The following is a 20,537-nucleotide window of genomic DNA, read 5'->3' as shown; positions in this document are numbered from 1 at the left end:
CATGGAAATTTGTTATCTTTACTGATTATGGATTTTCCATATTTGATAATCCACTACTGCTTTTTGTATTACTACTATTTTAAATAACATAGAATAATAAATAGTACAAATTTTTACTGTCTACATTACATATGTATACCCGAACAAATGAATCCTTCGGTAGAAATATTCTTTCTTTTTTTCCATTATACTCATAATATTTTTCATCGCACTTCTTATTTCTCATATGTAAAATTATTACTTGTTTCCTTTTAATTTTTTTACTATAGTTTATTAATCTATTCTAATTTTTCTTTTATAACTTGATGTACACATTTATCATCAATAATATTTTTTTTTAATCAGATCATTCGTAAGAAACCAAGTTTTACGTTATAATTAGGCAGTTGCCAATATGTATATCTTTAATGACATCCTTAATGTTTCATTTTATAATACTCATTTATATTTTTTAAAATCTCAATATTTTTTCATTTATCTATAATATTTTGCATTTCTTTTTTCTAAGAATATGAAAAAACTCATTTTATTTTCTTTTGTAACTACTACAGTAAGGTAACTACCTTTTGATATAAATTATCATTTTAAAAAATTACTTTAGCAACTATTTTCCTAATGTTCTTTTTTCCTTTTATTTTTTTTTTTTTCTTTTGCCATATATATATATTACATTCGTGATTCTAAAATTTTTATTTTTATCCATTTATGCATTGTTTTAATATGCTTCCATCTTTTTGTCTCTTTGAATATCCAATAATTCCTTATTAGATTTTTAAGAATATTTCTATTACTTTGTGACTATACTACAAAAGTTCATTTCTTCAATTTCTTTTTCTAATTTACTATATATTCATATTTTAACATATAGATAGGTGTATTCATTGTTTTTAGCGCATTGACATCTTGCGTCTACATGTTTTTAAAGTCTAAAAATATTCCTTCCATCAATTACTATCCTATTTTGAATTTTCATAATGTGATACATAAATTTTTTTCTATACATTTTAATGAAATATTTCTTGTTTTAAGGTATTAACAAATTATCATATTATAATCAGTAGTTTTATATAGATCAATATATTACATAGTAATTTGTTTTTGATATTTTAGTACCAAAAAATTACACATATTTATATATTTTTTTTTTTTTTTTATATGCATTTAGTTTCTATTTTATCCTTCGAATTTAGACATAAATTCTCAATAAATATCTTATGGATATTAGCGCCAAATATATTTCCTTATAGCTAATCATATAATATTCTTCCATTTATCTCTTTAATTTACAAATATTAAATATAATATTTACTTCATAATTATACAAAGTTTATAACATAAAATATGCCATATACTTAATAAAAAAAAAAAAAAAAAAAAATGAAATACTAAAATAATACTTACATGGTAACACAATGTGTAAAATTATCCTTTTTTATATTTTTATTTACACATAATCATAGAGTTATTTATGAGATCTTATTTTTGTAGTTTAATAAATATTATTTCAGATAAAAATTTTACTTGTACCAATAAAAGAGATTCTATTTTAAGAATTATATAAACAATTTATTCGTTATTTTATTAAATACATTCAAATTAATGCCATTTTTATGTTCATTCATAGCATAAACATTATTTGATAAAATAGATAAATTAGCATTTATTTAATATACCATTATTCAATAAGCAACCAAAGAGCAAATTACTAATCCAGGGTGTTTGTTTATTGGTTAACTATACTACATATGAATAATATTTTTAATTTTCCTCAATAGGAAGAAATAATCTACTATTTTTTTTATTCCTTTTTTTTCAATCTTTCTTTATTATATTCATTTATATGACTACTGTTCTTTTATGCTACATGAAAAAATATATTATTCCTGAAATCTTTGGTTACATTAATAAAAAGAGGAAAGTATTAGAATAAAATTTTTTTTTAACGGAAATTTTATATATTCATAAAATATATTTTATATATATTATAAGTATAACTCTTCTTTTATACCTTATGAAACTGTAGAAAATAAAGTAATATTCAAATTTAACATTTTATTAAATATTTTAAAAAATATGAAATGCATTTATTCATTAATAGAGCTTGTACATATTTATATGGCTCATTTTAAAATTTATCTTTATTATTTATCATGGTAACAAATAACACACTGAATGCTTCAATGAATACATGATTGTTTATGATCAATCTTCTATTCAAAATGTTTTAAATTCTAACTCCCAAAATAATAAAAAATAACAAAAGCTAAAAACACCTGATGATTCACTACATACATACAATTTCTTATGTAAAATCATTGAATAAAAATTTTCAATTATTTATACTTTTTAAAAAGTAGAAAAAGAAAATTCACATATTATCTAATGTTTAAACATATAAAAGAATGCAACTTTAATCAAAAATTTTTATTAAAAAAAACATCTATTTATTAATTAGGTGTATTAATATTAATACCAAAGATTATCTGCCTTATTAGCTGTTATTCGGTTTAATGCTTTATTTTAAAACCATCTGAAAGTAAACAATTTTACTAATTTTTTAATGGATAATCACAGTTGCAAATGTGAATATGTTTTAAATAGTGGAAAACAATAAAAGTTGCTTTCTTTTTTTTTTTTTTTGTAATGATAAAAAGATAATGTGTAAATACCTATAATTTACAAGAAATAGCATTCTTTTAAAAAAAAATACATTAAAATTATATTCTTTTTTGTCAAGAATTATATCATGAATGAATTTTAAGAATATATATTATATGTTCATTAGATATATTTAGTATTATTCCTTTTACAAATAATTTTCTTGTTTAAAAATGAAAAATTTTTGTTTTTTAAAGAACACATATGGTATTACAGTATTAGTCTGAAAACATTCAATATTAAAAATTATTAACAAAAGTTACTACCATTATACATATTTATAATTAAAATACTATCATTTAATGGCAATTTATTTTTTTAAAATTGTTAATTTGTTATATTTTTAATAAATATAATATAAAGGCAAAAATTGGTGGTTACCCCCCCATCATAAAATATGTTATAATAAAACCCCATATAAAAGTATAATTATTTACATTGCGTATACATCAAAACATAAAATAAGGATTTCATTTCCCTTTAAATTATTAATTTAATTTTTATATTATTTTTATCATAAAATAAGGTATTTCTTTATTTTTATAATATACTACTACAACATTAAATTTATGTATTCAATTAATTTTATCATTTTTGCTATATTTAATATTTTATTCATATTTTTTGTTTTTATATTAACAAGGCAATTTTTAAAATATGAGATGCATTAAAATCTTTAATTTCAATATTATTTCTAATAACGTTCGATTTGAAGAATGCTAGGTATATATAAATAAAAAACGAAGTTGCAAAAATATGTTTATGTTTTAAAATTATTAATAAAATTTCAACACTATTTATTAATTTTTATAATGTAATAGTACGATAAAATAAATGTAATATATAAATATAAATGTTTTCTATCCTTTATATTTTTTTTTTTTTATTAGTTTTTAATTGTTATTACTATGTAATTTGTGTGTGTATTAATTAAATTATTGAATTCTATCACATTTGCTTTCTATTACAAACATACAAAAAACCTTAATAATTATCACATACATTTTTAAAATGATTATTATATTCCCGTAGATGTTGATTTTAAAATATTACTCTTCATTTAAAAATCTATTGTACTTTGTATAACAAAACATATATTTTGAATTTTTCCAGTATTATAGCTAAATTAACGTAACCATTTATATATGTAACTAAATTTGTTCGAGTAGCATTATTTAATATAAAGAATATTATTTTAAATATTTTTATAACTTTTAGAACCATTCTACTAATTTAACATTTTTAATATTAATTACATATTGTTCAATTTAATTAATATTAATCGATATATTTATGAGTATATTTATATAAAATATTTACTGAAATATTTTTTCTTTTTCTGGCTTTTTTTTCTTTTTTTTTGGCTTTGTTTTTGTTTATGCTTTTGTTCTTGTTTTTGTTTTTAATATTTACTAAATTTATCTATATTAAACAAAATTATTATTACATAAAAAATCTAAAATAAGTGAAATTTTAGTATAAAAAAAAAAAAAGTGTGAACAAATTTTACAGCTTAATCGCTTTTTAATATAATTAAAAAAATTATTCACACTTCTAAATATTTTTTACAATGTAGTGAATACTTGAAAACTTTAAATATATAACTCCCTATGACACCAAAAAAAAAAAAGTTATTTTTCATTAAAATTTTTACCATTACCTTTTTAATTAGGATCTTGAATTATTCTTATAAGGCAAATAAACAAATATTAATAAATTTAAGAATTTCCTATACCTTTCATAATTCTATTATATATTCATTTTAAATTGAACATTTCTTTCATTAATACGAAAACATATATATAGTCTTTTAAATTGAATATTTACCTGAATTTTTAGTTTAAAACCTTTGATGAGCTATGGAATAACAAAAACAGGAAAAACTGTTCGCTAAATGTGAGCACTTTTAGGTTATTATTGGGGACAGAAATTGTAGAATCAAATTTCGGTCCAACAAGAGGTACGAGAGTAATAAATGCATTAGAAAAAGATGCATATAATTTCTTACACCTTTCAAAAGTATTAATGAATGACAATACATATCAAAATAGAACAGAAAAAGATGTGCATAATTTCTCTCAACGTCCAAATGCACTGAAGAATGGGAACAAATATCAAAATGGATTAGGAGAACGCGAATATAATTTCACAGAACGTTCATATGTATTAAAAAATGATAACAAATATAAAGAATCTAACAAACTAACTTATAATGTCAAGTCTAAAAAACCACAGAATGTATCAGAATATATGGATAATTGTAAAAAAACAAATGAGACAGATAGTGAAAATGATAAAAAACGTAAGTTACAAAATAAATCATCCGATATAGATAATTTGGATGAAATGATGTCTGAATTTAATGATTCCCATTTTTCCCTTAAATCTGTTATCTGGAAAATGATTAAAAAAAAGGATAAAAAATATGAAGAAGATTTAATAAAGTTGTTGAGACCTTATTTTTTTAAGCACTATTATGATGGAAAAAAAAGAACTATTAAATCACGGATAAGCCGTACTTTTAAACATTTTAGATTCGTTTCTTCATTATTGTCATTATCGATATCAAGTACGCTCCTTTTTGTGTGGAATAATCTCCCACAAGCAATTATATCTCTTCTGATACTTATTGCAACGTTAATATATTTTGTTTACAAATTAATAAAATGCATTAAAATTGTTAAAGCTGCAGCTGCTCAGAATCCTCATTTAACATATTTGGACTTTGAGAAAAATAAAAATAAAAAAAGTGTCTTTCTTCTTTTAAAAAATATTAAAAAAATTTATGACTATAAGAATGCTAAAGAGAATTATAACTATAAGAATGCTAAAGAGAATTATAACTATAAGAATGCTAAAGAGAATTATAACTATAAGAATGCTAAAGAGAATTATAACTATAAGAATGCCAAAGAGAATTATAACTATAAGAATGCTAAAGAGAATTCTAATTTTGAATATGATACAGAAAATTCTAATTGTGAATATGATACAGAAAATTCTAATTTTGATTATGATACAGAAAATTCTAATTTTGATTATGATACAGAAAATTCTAATTCTGATTATGATACAGAAAATTCTAATTCTGATTATGATACAGAAAATTCTAATTCTGATTATGATACAGAAAATTATAATTCTGAATATGATACAGAAAATTTAGATATGGAGGATAACTGAAAAAGTTCTAATAATAAGGCTACTATAGTATATATATTTCAATAAATAAATAAACTTATGTATTTGAATATAAATAAAATTACATAATAGCTCAAGTGTAAAAATTTATAAATTGCTAACATACACATATATAATACGTATCGTATCAGAATATTCTTTTATTTTTTATTTTTAAAAATATATTTTGTTATAATTTTATAACTCCCCCCTCCTTAATTTATATGCATAACTTGTGCTTTAATTCTTTATATAAATAATTAACTTATAAAATAATTGTAACAAAATATACTTAAAACATTTTTTTATTTTGTTTCATTTTTTTTTTTTTTTGTTGCTTCCTTTTTATACGTATATATAACAAAAATATTTTTATTTTTATTTGTTTTATTTTTAACATGAAATCACTTTTTTCATATAATTAAAATAAAATATACAAATTGCTTTAATAATATAAATTATTGTTTTTATATTTTACCTAAAATATATTTTAACCGTTAATTAAAGTTTACTATTATTTTATCAAGAGAAATATAATGTTATTATCATCAACATTTATTAAAACCATATTTATGAACATTTTTTGCGTTATGTTTTCACCTATAGCTATATATATAAGAATATCCATGTGTCACAATTTGATGGAGTTAAATATAGTTTACCTAAATGTGCTATTATCATATATATTTATCGTTCCACATATTTTTAAAATACATTAATTTTATTATACCGAATCAATTAACTCTTATGCACATCACATATTAAGAGTTTTTACTTGTACCATTTGTTCATATTTAAAAAACACATGCCATTTTATTTTTGAATTCATTATTTTAATTATATGTATTATCTAAAACTTCCAATTATGTACAATACATAATTCTGTTAATTTTACGATTATATAAATAATAAAGATTTTGTACTCATATATATATATGTATATATATAATCTTTTTTCCATGGTAAACTACAAATATTTTAAAACTGCAAAACGCCACCCTAAATCGTAAACCAATTATAATTTACTTTTTTTTTTGTACCTAAAAATTCTCTCTTACTTCAACTAACATATTTTTTCCTTCCTTGAATGTACTGTAAAATATGTAAATTATCATATATAGTTATATAAATTAAACGCTTTACATAAAATGCAATAATTTTGGTACACAATTGCAACAGATTAAAAATACCCATAATACCTGTAAAAACCATGAGGACTAAAAGTGAAGAAGTCGTCATCCATCCATTCTTAATATTTCCCAAATAATGATTATAAAAAGATACTTTCATTTGAATAAAATTCAATTTCTGTAAAATCATCTTTGGTAAGTTCCCCTTGCAGGAGATGCCCACTAAATCTAGTGTATATGAAAATTATTCCTCTTAGTTCTAATAATTATAAAAACATGTATTACAATATTTCACAAATATATATATGTATATATATATATACATATATATTTTTTTTTTTATAAGGTCATAATATATAGCACTTAGAAATTTTTATATTCGTCTACAATTGCTGTTTTCTTTTACAGCAAGAAATTTTAATTATAAAATTTCTTTTACAGCAAGAAATTTTAATTATAAAAGCCTGGCATTTACATATATGTATAAAATATATAATGTTATATTTCTTTATTTGAACTTTTCCTGGGTATTCAAATATAGAAAAATAAAAAGATGTTCAAATATAAATATATTAACAATATATCATTAAATACTCACACACATATTCTGAAAATTATTAGCTACAAAACTATATATATTATAACAACACATCTTATGAAATATATATCATGAGGTATAAAATTCTAATTTATTACATTCAAAAAATACTTATTCATTGTAGATATTAAATAAAACTCAGAACATTTTCTCTGAAGTATATTTAAAAAAAAAAAAAAATAAAATAAAATAAAAAATAAAGTATGTAACTTCATATATTATTTAACGCACGGTATCATCATGTACATGTTTTGTGTATTTATATTAAAATATCACCAATCAGTAATTATTCGTAAGCTTCAATCACTTTATTTAATGCATAAGTACGGTAAATTGACTGCCCCATGAACAATTAATCTTTAAAATCTTACCACATTATGAGTAAAATTCATTTTATTAATAGTCATAATCATAATATACGTATATATATATATATATATATACATAAATAAATAAATATGTACGCCATGAAAAATTATGTTTATGACTTTAAAGAAACACAGTAAAAGATGAAAAAAATTCTTGTACTTGTCAAAAAACAAGGTAACTTCTATATCACCAAAAAAAACTTAAACCTCCTAATAAAAATAATCAATCACATATACTTATATTTGGTAAACTACAAAAAAGCTCATTTATATAATTAATAAAGGTTTAAATATATTGCTGAAATTTAATGCACCCTAATAAAAATTAATATTAAAATATTACGAATTACACAATTTTTTAACGTTATTAAATTACCATAATGCATAATACATAATAAATAAGAAAGAATATATCTTCACTGTCAAATAATAGATATTAAAATGTATTCTATAGTTCTTTATAATCAAAGAAAGGGTAAAGGTTATTTAATCAATATTAACCATTTGTTCTCAAATTAAGGTTTCACGATTTAATATAATAAAATAAATTATAACTGTATTAAAGACCGAAAATATTAATTATATAATATATATTATTAACATATATTTTATACAAATACGTTATAATGTATATATTGCTTTTTTATATGTAGTTTAATATTATGATTGCGCCCCTGTTTTTAAACTCAAAAAAATAAATTAAAAAAAAATAAGAAATCATAATTTATCATACATTACAACATATTAAAAAAATGCACACATTTGATCCATATTTTAATATAACTAAAGTATAGAAATTTAAAATTATAATTAATATTTACTACAAAATAAAAAGAATAAATTATTTTCTACAATTTAAAAATTTTATTAATGAGCAGATTTTGTTAATACAAACTTATATTAAAAAGTATGTTTAATGATAGAAATAGATATATACAAAATAAATACATATCCCTAAAGATCACATATATAATGTAAAAAAAGAAAATAAATATATTTTTAGATTCGATTTCATATATATTATTTGGGCTTTCAAAAAAATTGCAATATATTTATTTTCTACGATTTCCTAATAATTTAGTACAGAAAAAGACCAAAACATTTTTTATACGTAGAATCCTATATAATATATTTAAGTCAAAAGTGTAAAAGTTTAATGTTTCATAGTGCAATATTATGTATATTATATATATAGTACTTTGCATATTTTTACAGTTATTACTTAATATTTTTACATTTATTATAGCAAAGTACAACATATAAAATAAATTTCCGTTTAAAAAATAATATATTTTTATAGAAAAATTTTTATATTTCTTTTCATTATAGGACTTAAAAAAAATAAAACTAGTAAAAACAAATATAAATATTTATATAATTGAAGTTAATGAAAAAAATATTATATTATCAATAAATTTTATAATTAAAAGAACCTTAATAATACATACACCTTAAAGTTTCTATATATTATTTATATTTGTATATTTCTATGAAATTTAATTGAAAGTAATTTCTTTCACAATTCTTAAAAAACCGTAACTTCAAAATTGCACTCGAACAAACATGTATAATATATTATAAATATACAAAAATACACTAATCGTTATCAATGTAAAAAGATAGCACACATATTTATATACTTAATTTAAAATATAAATGTTATATGAATTAATTATAATGAATAAATTTTATAAGTACCATTTTAAACTAATTTTTTTATTTTTTTTATTTCTTAAATTTTAAAAATTTATAAATTATATATTTATACTATAACTAAAATTTTGTGCAAGTGCAAAGTATATCTTCATTATATATATTATATTCCCTTAGAAAAAAATACAGTCAGAAAAATGTACTTATAAATTAGTAAGACATTTTACTACATAAAACATAACAAGAATTATTTCGCCATATTTTTTCATTGGTCATTTTCTTCCGGGTGCTTTCACTTAAGAATTCTAAATTTTGAGTTATTTAAATAATAATACTTATTCTATCTTTATAAATACCTAACTATTTTGTTATATATTTTCTATTAATCACTAACATTATTTTTGTTAATTTCACATAGTTATAAAATATATCATTTTACATATTAATTTATTTAAATTTTTAGTGTTTTGATTTATATAAATAATGAAAGTAAAAAATATAGCACTTTATTTTCAACTCGTAACACATATATATACATATAAGAATAAAAACATTTTAAATAAATTCCATATACATTACTATTTTTATAATGTGTTACGTATTATAACTAATTCAAATCATATAAATAAACGGAAATAATAATTCAAGTTCTCTTTTTAAAATGTATATAAATAAATTTCTAAAGAAAAAGTTCATTTCGTACAAGTTGAATTTACGAATAAATAAATAACATACAAAAAGTTCACAGCCAAACTATTTCATATAAAATAACTCCATAATATTTGTTATATATACATATAAGAGAGCATATCATTGAAAAAACGCGTACATATATATTACAAGTGCATTATTACCAATATTATATACACATTTCATATTATAACCAGTCTACATTAAGTGCAGATATATATATGATATAAAAAAAATTTCATCATTAAAACCTACATATAAATATAAGTTTACATAATAATAAAATTCAAAAATGATGCAAACACTACTAACTACAAATATGTAAAATATTGATACTTTAAAATTGTACATATGTACTTTTTTTAATACTTGTATGGTATAAACCGTAGTATCATAAAAAGTACAAACTTTTATATAAGAAGTATACATACAAGCAAATTCAAAAATGATGCAAACACTACTAACTACAAATATGTAAAATATTGATTCTTTAAAATTGTACATATGTACTTTTTTTAATACTTGTATGGTATAAACCATAGTATCATAAAAAGTACAAACTTTTATATAAAAAGTATACATACGAGCAAATTCAAAAATGGTACAAAAACACCACTAAAAGTAAATATGTAAAATATTGATTTTTAAAACTTGCACTTACGTGCCTTTTTTAAAACTTTTATAGTCTAAACCATATAAGTATAAAAAAGAAACTTTTAATATAAGAAATATACATATACAAGCAAATTCAAAAATTATACAAAACTCCACTAAAAGTACATATGTAAAATATTGATTTTCAAAACTTGCACTTACGTGCCTTTTTTAATACTTTTATAGTCTAAACCATATAAGTATAAAAAAGAAACTTTTAATATAAGAAATATACATATACAAGCAAATTCAAAATTGATACAAACACAACTAAAAGCAAATATGTAAAATATTGATTTTTAAAATTTGCACTTAACGTGCTATCTTTTTAATACTTTTATAGTATAAACCATAAAAATATAAAAAAGAAACTTTTTTTATTAACATACAAAATTAATATAAAAATATTTACCTATGAACATTTAACAGTGAATATTTAGAATTTTTTGGAACGGCATTATTTCTTTTCTTCTTATGAATTTTTTTTATATATTACAACCCTTTATTAAATGATAAAGAACAAAACACCTAATTAACCAAGCATCTTTTTTTACAAGGACACTTTTTACAGAAGAATATTATTAAAAAAAAACATAGTATATCCTCTTACATTCATTATCATATATCACTAGCACATTTTTATACAAATTTGAAACATACCAAAGAAAGTGCTACTTATTTATTAACATAGCAATATATACAACACCTTTATTAAGAAAATATCTTTTTTCTTAGAGAACCATATTATTTTTATATATATTTATCATATACATATACATAAAAAGCGACATACAAACTTTATATCAAATTTTGCAAAATTTATAAAAATTTAAACTTTAAATATTTATTTAATTTATTTATTCATTTAAAAAGAATAATATATTATTCTATTTTATTGTGTTATATTTATATATATATATATACATATATAAAATTAATTTAAAAAAATTAATAAAAAAAAAAAAATACAAAAAAAAAAAAAAAAATTATATTTACATAACACACAATGTAGAAAAAAACTTAGAAGCAAACATCATTTTATTATAGGTGCACTACAAAAAGTGAAAAATTTTTAAAAATTTTGTGGTATAAACAAACAAATGATTTTATTACAAAAAATATTATTATCATATAATACAAACTATTTTATCCAGATAAAGGTTCCTCCTAAATTTTATATTACTAATTTTGTAGTAACTCTTAGAATCCTTATATTATATTATATTTTCCCTTTTTAAAACCATATTCCAAGTTTCACAATACAGAAAATTTTAACTTTTATATACATTTCTTCTATTCCTTTTTAACCATAAAATTGTACTTTCGTTTTTGTTAATCTTCTTAAACATTTATACATCTCCACCATTAAGTAATATTTCTGAATTTTTAACAACTTTCTTTCTTCTTCAATAGTAAACCAAATATACTTACCAAAAATAACTTAATACATAATATAAAATAATATTTTTCAAGTAATCTTCTTCCTGCATCAATTTCAACAACATTTACTACTATTTAAAATTGATGTTGACAATATAATACATATGAACTTAACATACCCAAATATACTATACATTGATATCCTACTAATTTTTCCCCAAGCATACCACATATATAATCCTACAACTTTTACTCATTGTTTATTTAACTTTACAATATAAATAAACTTTTACCAAGCATACCATACATATATCCTACATATTTACCCCAAGCATACCATATGCATATATCTTACAAATTTACCCCAAGCATACCATATACATATATCTTACAAATTTACCCCAAGCATACCACATACATATATCCTACAAATTTACCCCAAGCATACCATATACATATATCCTACAAATTTACCCCAAGCATAATATATATATATATCCTACAACTTTTACTCATTGTGTATTTAATTTTACAATATAAATAAACTTTTCCCCAAGCATACCACATATATTTTACAACTTTTAGTCTATGCATTATTTACAATTTTTTGTCATAATTAACTAAAAAGTCCACCGTATATGTTAAAATGTATTATAATAAAATTTTATATAAATTATTATTACTTATATTAGGTAAACAATTCAGTTGTAATAAAAAATAATTTTTTAAATGTAATATTTTCATTGTGATCATTACTTTCCACCAATGCCATAATGTTCTTCTTAATAGCCATTATTCATATATGTAATAAAATATAATTTAAAAATTAATAACCTCCTCCCCCTTTTTGAATATTTTTATTATTTTAATTACACTTAAACTAACTTTTTAAAATAGTTCACGCGATCAACTTTAGTAAAAACTCTATCCCATATGCAAAAATCTTCATCCAACACAAAATTATAACCATATATTAATAAATAGTATAACAGAAACACAAGCCATGATTATATTATATGGCTATATGTTTTTGTTTTTACTTTTGAATATGATAAATATATATATATCATTTTATTAATTCATAAATAAGAATTTGTAAAATTCCGTTTATAAATTAACATTTATTATATATTTATAATAAAATATTGTTAAAAATAATTCATAAAATGCCATAATTAAAGAATGTCTCAATAGATAAATTTTATAGATGTATTCACAATTACGTGTAATCCTTATTTTTTTTATGAGTGTTTTTTTTACTAGGTAAATTAATATTGTGAATTTTACAAATAAATATAGCCGCACACTATGCATAAACAGTTTTTACTGAATTATGCTAAATAGAAGTTATTTATTGTTAAAAAACTTCTATTTTTAAAGTACTTTAAACTTATATATTATTTACAATTTCATTATAATTGTTATACTAAATCCATTATAAATATTTAAAGTGTACTTTCAATTCTAACCCCCTCAATGGGCAGGCAGAGCTTTAATGACTTATGAACAATTCTTTATTTTTGATACGCAAATACAACTAGATCTTCCTCATTTTATGATACAACCCTTATTTAATACAACGAGGAACAGGTTTGCTAAAGATATATTTGAATTAATCTACAATAAACCTTAACATGTATCATATATATAAATCTGTCCGCATTTATATGCGCAATCCTATTTTGGCCTGCTAATATTTCAAGACTATACCTCAAAGGAGGTTGCGTATCATTTAACTGTTATGTTTATTTATAGCTTCAAAACATTAAAACTAAATCATATTAAGTAATAATAATTATATTAAAATGTAATATAAATATTACTATTAATTAGTTGTTAGGATTATAGTTTTTAAGCTACTAACAAAATATAACAATTATTTCACAATATAATAAATACATTTCATTTATTAGTATTAGTAGTTCAGTTTTTAAACAATTCGCAAAGAATAACAATAACTATATTATTTCAAAATGTAATAAATTTTTTAAGTTGTTAAGAGTCCTGCTTTTAAAGTACTATCAAATAATAACAATTAATAACAATTATTTCAAAATTGAATAAAAATGCACCTTTTTATTTGCTGTTAACAGTTCAAATTTTAAACTACTAACAACAAATAAATTTTATTTCTAAACCTAATATAATATTGCAACTTTTTTCTATTTTTTGTTTATAGATTTAATATTTAAAAACTATTAACAAAAAATAATATTTATTTCAAAATGTAATATATTGCATTATTTTGTATTATTTAATAATCGATAAAATTCAGCTATTTAAACTACGAACAACAAATATTATTTATTTCAAAATGTAATAAAATCGTATTATTTATTAGTTGTTAAAAAAGTTCAATGTTTAAACTACATAAATATAGCTAACAAACAATTTATATTTATTTTAAAATGTAATAATTTGTATAATTTATTAGATAATAAAGATACAGTTTTTTAAACTACAAACTACAAATACATTTATTTCAAAATTTAATAAATTGTATTAGTTGTTTTATATAACAAATATATATATCATTTTTTAGAATCCTTTGTACAAAAAATAGTTTTTAAAAAAAACCAAATTTTTATAAAACATCATCTAAAAAAGTATCGTTCTCGTACACGCCCTTCCATATATATTATAATAGTACAAAAAAATATTACATAATAAGTTAAAAAATAGTTATATTTTATAACGTACATAATATATTATATAATGTACGTATATATATAAATATTTATTAAAACTTATTATATGGAAGATTAAGTTAAAAATTATTTTAAAATAGAACAAAATCTTTAAACAATTAAGCACACGCTATTTTTACGATTTTTCCACAAAACATGAATGTATTTTCTTATAAAATTGTTATTCCAATTAATCTACCGTTAGAATCAAGTACTATGCACAATGACCATTAACATTTCCTTGTACTTTCGGTAAGAAGGTCAGTTTTTAAAGAATTAAAAATTTAATTTTTTAAAGAATTAAAAATTTAATTATTTAAAAACAAATAACAAATTTATTAGATTGACGCGCTTTCTGTAACATCATTCCTAATTTATACAAGCGCACACCCTTTTTTATTTGTAAAAATTGGGAAATTATACAATATTAGATAATAGTATATTATATAATAATGGGTCATAAAAATTATTCGCTTTGTTTACAAATTCATATGTGCATTCTTCTATTTGTAGTGATTAGGATTTTATACAAATCTACCAGTCCTACACTAAGAAGAAGATACCACATATTAAGCAAAATTTGCAATAAAATAATGGTTTTTTAAAGCAAACTTGTCATAAGATTCGTATAAATCTACATTATCTCACATTTCTACATTCACGTGCGGTTCCACAAAATTATTATTTTAATGGAATTTTCTAAAGCTATCAAGTACTATGCATAATGCTACTATAACATTTCCTTGTACTTTAGTAAAACTGTCAGTTTCTAAATAATTAAAAACATATAACAATTTTCTGAAATAACATATGCATCTGTTAACAGTTTTTATAATAAATATATGGACACACCCTTTTTTTAATTGTAAAAAATGGGGAATTATATAATATTTTATAATTGTATATTATATAATTATGTGTCATAAGTACTATATATTCTGCTTACAAATTTATACGTACCCTTTTTTGTTATGATTAAAACGTTTTAAATCCCTTAATCTAAACAAAAAAGGTATCAGCATATCACGTAAAAATAGGAGTAAAATAAAAATATATTTTAAAGCTTAGTTTACTTTGATCTATTTTAAATTTTTTACAATTTTTAACTTAAACGTGTATTTCGACAGATTTGTTATTCTATTTTATATACCGACAATACAACTACTGGCCATTGTAACACTATTATTACAAATTGATTCGATGCACGTCCGGTTGAGTATTAGCTGTTATAGAATAATTCTTTACAAATACAAAAATTTAAATTAAAAATTATTCTATCTGTTAAATATTATTTTATTTGTAAATTGTTCTATTTGTATATTGTTTTATATTACAAAAAAAGTTATATATTTTAGATATACATTTAAAAATGAATCCTAATATATTAATTTTGTATTATATTTCTTTAAAATTTATATTAATACTTTTATTAATATATTTTATTAAAGTGTTGTCATTAACCTCTAAGTTTATTAACATAGTGCGCGACTTATTTACTAGTAATATCACTTTATTAAAATTACCAGTAATTATTTACACACATCACTCACTACATATATACATATATATTAAATATTATTTTAAAATAAATATTTTAAAATTATTTATAATACATACATATATATATACATGTACATTATTTTAATATTATCTATTATATAAATATATATTATATTTTTATTTACAGCATATATCTATTGAGACATTCAATTATTATTTATAATATATGTTAAAAAAGTATTATATATATCTATGTCAATATGTTAATACATATATATATATATATATACAAAAATATATTTAGTATTTATCTAAATCTAATTAAATTAGATGTATAATAATACAATAATAAAAATAAAAATTCATTATCGCAAACAATAAGATTTATAACATAAAAACATAGAAGTTATAAATCTAAAACAAAAAACTACTTGTTGTTATGTATTATTTAGTCTTGAAGATTTTACGAAAATACTAGAAATAGGCTCATATTTCAAATATTATATTATAATGATAATATATTAAAAATTAGAGCCTATTTCTAGAGGTAATCTGGGCGTAACCCAAAATTTTTTTATACAAAAAAAATTTTAATAAATATGCAAAACGAAATATAATATTTGTTCTGCATAATTTATTACTAATTTTAATAAAAAAAGAAAAAATAATTGAACAAATATATAAAAACATATATTTATACATTCTATAAATATCAATATCAAATATATTATTAAAAATTAATACTTATTCAATAAAAAAATTATTCAATTTTCAAATTTCAAATATTTTGCATAATTTACAAATTTTTAGAAATTTGCTAAAAAATATGTTCAAAAATATTAAATATATTTTTTAATAATTTTCTTAAAAATGTATTTAAAAATTCTTCAAAATATTTTCAAACTTTTTTTTTTAAAAATTTGCTAAAAAATATATTCAAAAATTTAAAATATATTTTTTAAAAATTTGCTCAAAAATTCATTCAAAAATTCTTTTAAATTTTAAAAAAATTTTTTTTTTCCAAAATTTTGTTTTTGAGAAAAAAAAATAAACTAGTTACGCCCAGATTACCTGAGGGATCAAAAATCCCCAACGTTATATGTTTATTTCTATTATGTTTTTTTTTTATCTCATTAACATAAAAGCGTTAAATATTTTGCTTAGTAAAAAATTATTATAACTAGCTGTATACATATAATTATTAAAATGGTACAAAGTACGCACGAAAAATAATGGCTATATAAAAAAAAAAAAATTTGGAAGCACCCCTGGCGTACAAATTTATAACACTAAAGAACAAAAATGTATACAAAAATAATGAGAAATGAATAGGTAAAAATATGTATTACTTCATTGAGGGATAAATAAAGTACTTAAAGGAAAAATTTTGAACAAAATACTAAAGCACTCAAAAAAACCAAAAAAATATTATGCCACAAAAAAATAAAAATTATGCGAATATGAGGAATAAAGCTAAAATAAAATGATAATAAAAGTGAAAAAACTCAAAAGTAAGATAAACAGTATATCTGCGAATATGTATTCTTGGTTTAAGTTTAAAATACAATATTTCTCTTGTATGCTTTATGTCATATCATGCGCATTTTCATTTACAAAATAGCTACGTGAAAAAAAAAAAAAAAAATACTTATAAAATAAATGTACAATATTAAAATTATTGATTTTTATTAAAACTGTTCTTCCTTTTACACTGATTACCTCATAATGTACAGAAAAAATTATTCGCTCTTTATATTTCTGATAATATGAATGAAATTGTGTTAAAAATACAAGAAATAAAAACTTTAAATATATATAATTACTACTATATTATGAAAAATAATTGATAATGGCAATAATGCATATATTATTAAATTCATAAGAGCAATAATGCATATATTATTAAATTCATAAGAGCAATAATGCATATATTATTAAATTCATAAGAGCAATAATGCACGCATTACTATTAATTTATATTTTAATACAGAATAATTGCAAATGTAATAGTTATTTAATGCATTACTCATCATTTAAAATTCTGATCTTATAGCAGTACAGATATAATAAAAAGTAAAAAAAAAATTAAAAAATTAAATATATATTTTATAAAACATATATTTAAAACATAAATTTAATAAACTCTTACGCAAGCACAATATGATTTTTGCAATGACAATTATTTATCGAATATTTATTTAAAATTCCTGTTGTATAACCTTCAAAATATAATAAAAAGTATAAAAAAAAAAAAAAATTTTAATAAATATTTTATCAAATAAATATTTAAAACATAAATTTAATAAATTATTATACAAGCATAATATAATTTTTATGAAAACGAAATTTATTGTTACAATTAAGAATTATCTCTTATTCGCTTCTGCATCTCTCAAAATAAGTTATAAATAAACATTTACATAATAAACTATATATTTCATTACATAATAATATTAAATAATTAGTAATATTTATAACAACAAATGAAAATTAAACTATAAGAGGGATAATAAAAGGATACGAAAAAAAAAAGAGAATGGAGAGATACTTGTATCAAAATCTGTACACAGAGGAATATATAGAAAACAGATAATATGGAGATAATCAGGAAACACATTAAACATGGGAGAATATTGTATCCCATTTAATAATTTACGAATACAAAACAAAATTACATATTACATGAATTTTACCTATATATTTAATGTATAATACCATCAATAACAAAATAACTTATCCTAGGTGTCAACGCAATACTAATAATGAAAACCTTATTAATGGAATGTCGGTTTCCATAATGTTGAAAAATAAAAATATGACTAATATAATCAAATTTTTTATATTGTATTAAAATGTGTTCACAGCCATTATATGCATAAATTACTAAAACTAAAACATAAAAATATGGAATCTTTTACATTATCTGTTGAAAAAGTGACAGAAATAAATCTTTAAAATTTAAAATTTGAAGACCCGAAAAATCAAAGCTAATTAATACATACGTGCATAATTAAAATCTTTCAGATAAATATAGGTCTTAAATTCATTTAGTAATTAATAAAGATACTTATATCTCTGAACCTTCAGATGAAGGAACGCCACTTTGTTTTCCATTTTTGAAATCATTACTCATTTTATTTATATATATTACAATCATTTAGTTCATATAATATAATAAAACTTGAATATTATACTTCGTCATTAATTACAAGTTCTTATCAATAATTCATAATTTATCAAATAGATACACTATTTCAGTTACCATTTTTATTTATATACTAGCTTACACTATTGTGGTACTTATTACAGTTTCTACTGCTTAAAAAAAAAGAAAAAACCAAGTATATGCCTTGCACATAAAGAACAAATGCACAAATCATCAAAAAATGCACAAAAACTTTTACTACGAACAATTCCAAAAATGCGCATAATATAAATTTCTGCATTGTATGCAGTTATTGTGTCAGAAATAATATGCAATATATAAATTAACAGCATGATTAATAATAAAACCTATATATATGGGGATGAAGTTATACATTTATTAAGAAATAAGATGAACAAAAAAAAAAATATATATATATATATAATGCATATATAACATTATTACGTATCAAATAATCCAAAAAATATTGAAAATATAGTTCAGATCCAGCATAACATTATAATCTCTTCATATAAATGATAATATTTAAAAGTATAAATTACTCTTGAATCTTAAAAGATTTATTTTTAAAAATATAAACACAGAAAAGAAGAAAATATAATAAGTATTGATTACTTTATAGTATATTAAGTAGTGATAAATATCATATGCATACTAAGCAAAACAAGAGTTATATGATTAATCTAAAAAAAAAATTAAATATAAATATTTTGCAAAAAATAAAATGATCTTAGCATTTTACATAGCACAAACAATTTAATATCTAATAATTAAAAAAATTTTTTAATGAAAAAAAGGTAATAAATAAAAATTCACAGAACATATAAAAGATAATCATTGCATTGATTTGTTAATAAATTACTATAAAGTGCA

At 19.7% G+C, this 20,537-nt stretch overlaps 1 protein-coding gene across 1 annotated transcript; it reads left to right on the top strand.

Moving 5' to 3' along the window:
• Positions 1 to 3,315: 3,315 nt before the first annotated feature.
• Positions 3,316 to 5,841, top strand: MKS88_000565 (uncharacterized protein; the record flags this gene model as incomplete). The annotated part of the gene is made up of 2 exons (XM_067216798.1): positions 3,316 to 3,360; positions 4,498 to 5,841. 2 exons carry the CDS (start codon positions 3,316 to 3,318, stop codon positions 5,839 to 5,841), a joined length of 1,389 nt encoding a protein of 462 aa, XP_067075800.1.
• Between the last annotated feature and the right edge of the window lie 14,696 nt (positions 5,842 to 20,537).

This window comes from Plasmodium brasilianum, chromosome 1 (assembly GCF_023973825.1).
Source record: "Plasmodium brasilianum strain Bolivian I chromosome 1, whole genome shotgun sequence".
Classification (NCBI taxonomy): Eukaryota; Apicomplexa; class Aconoidasida; order Haemosporida; family Plasmodiidae; genus Plasmodium; species Plasmodium brasilianum.
Note: the sequence above shows the minus strand (reverse complement) of the source record. Positions and strands in the feature narration are given on the sequence as shown.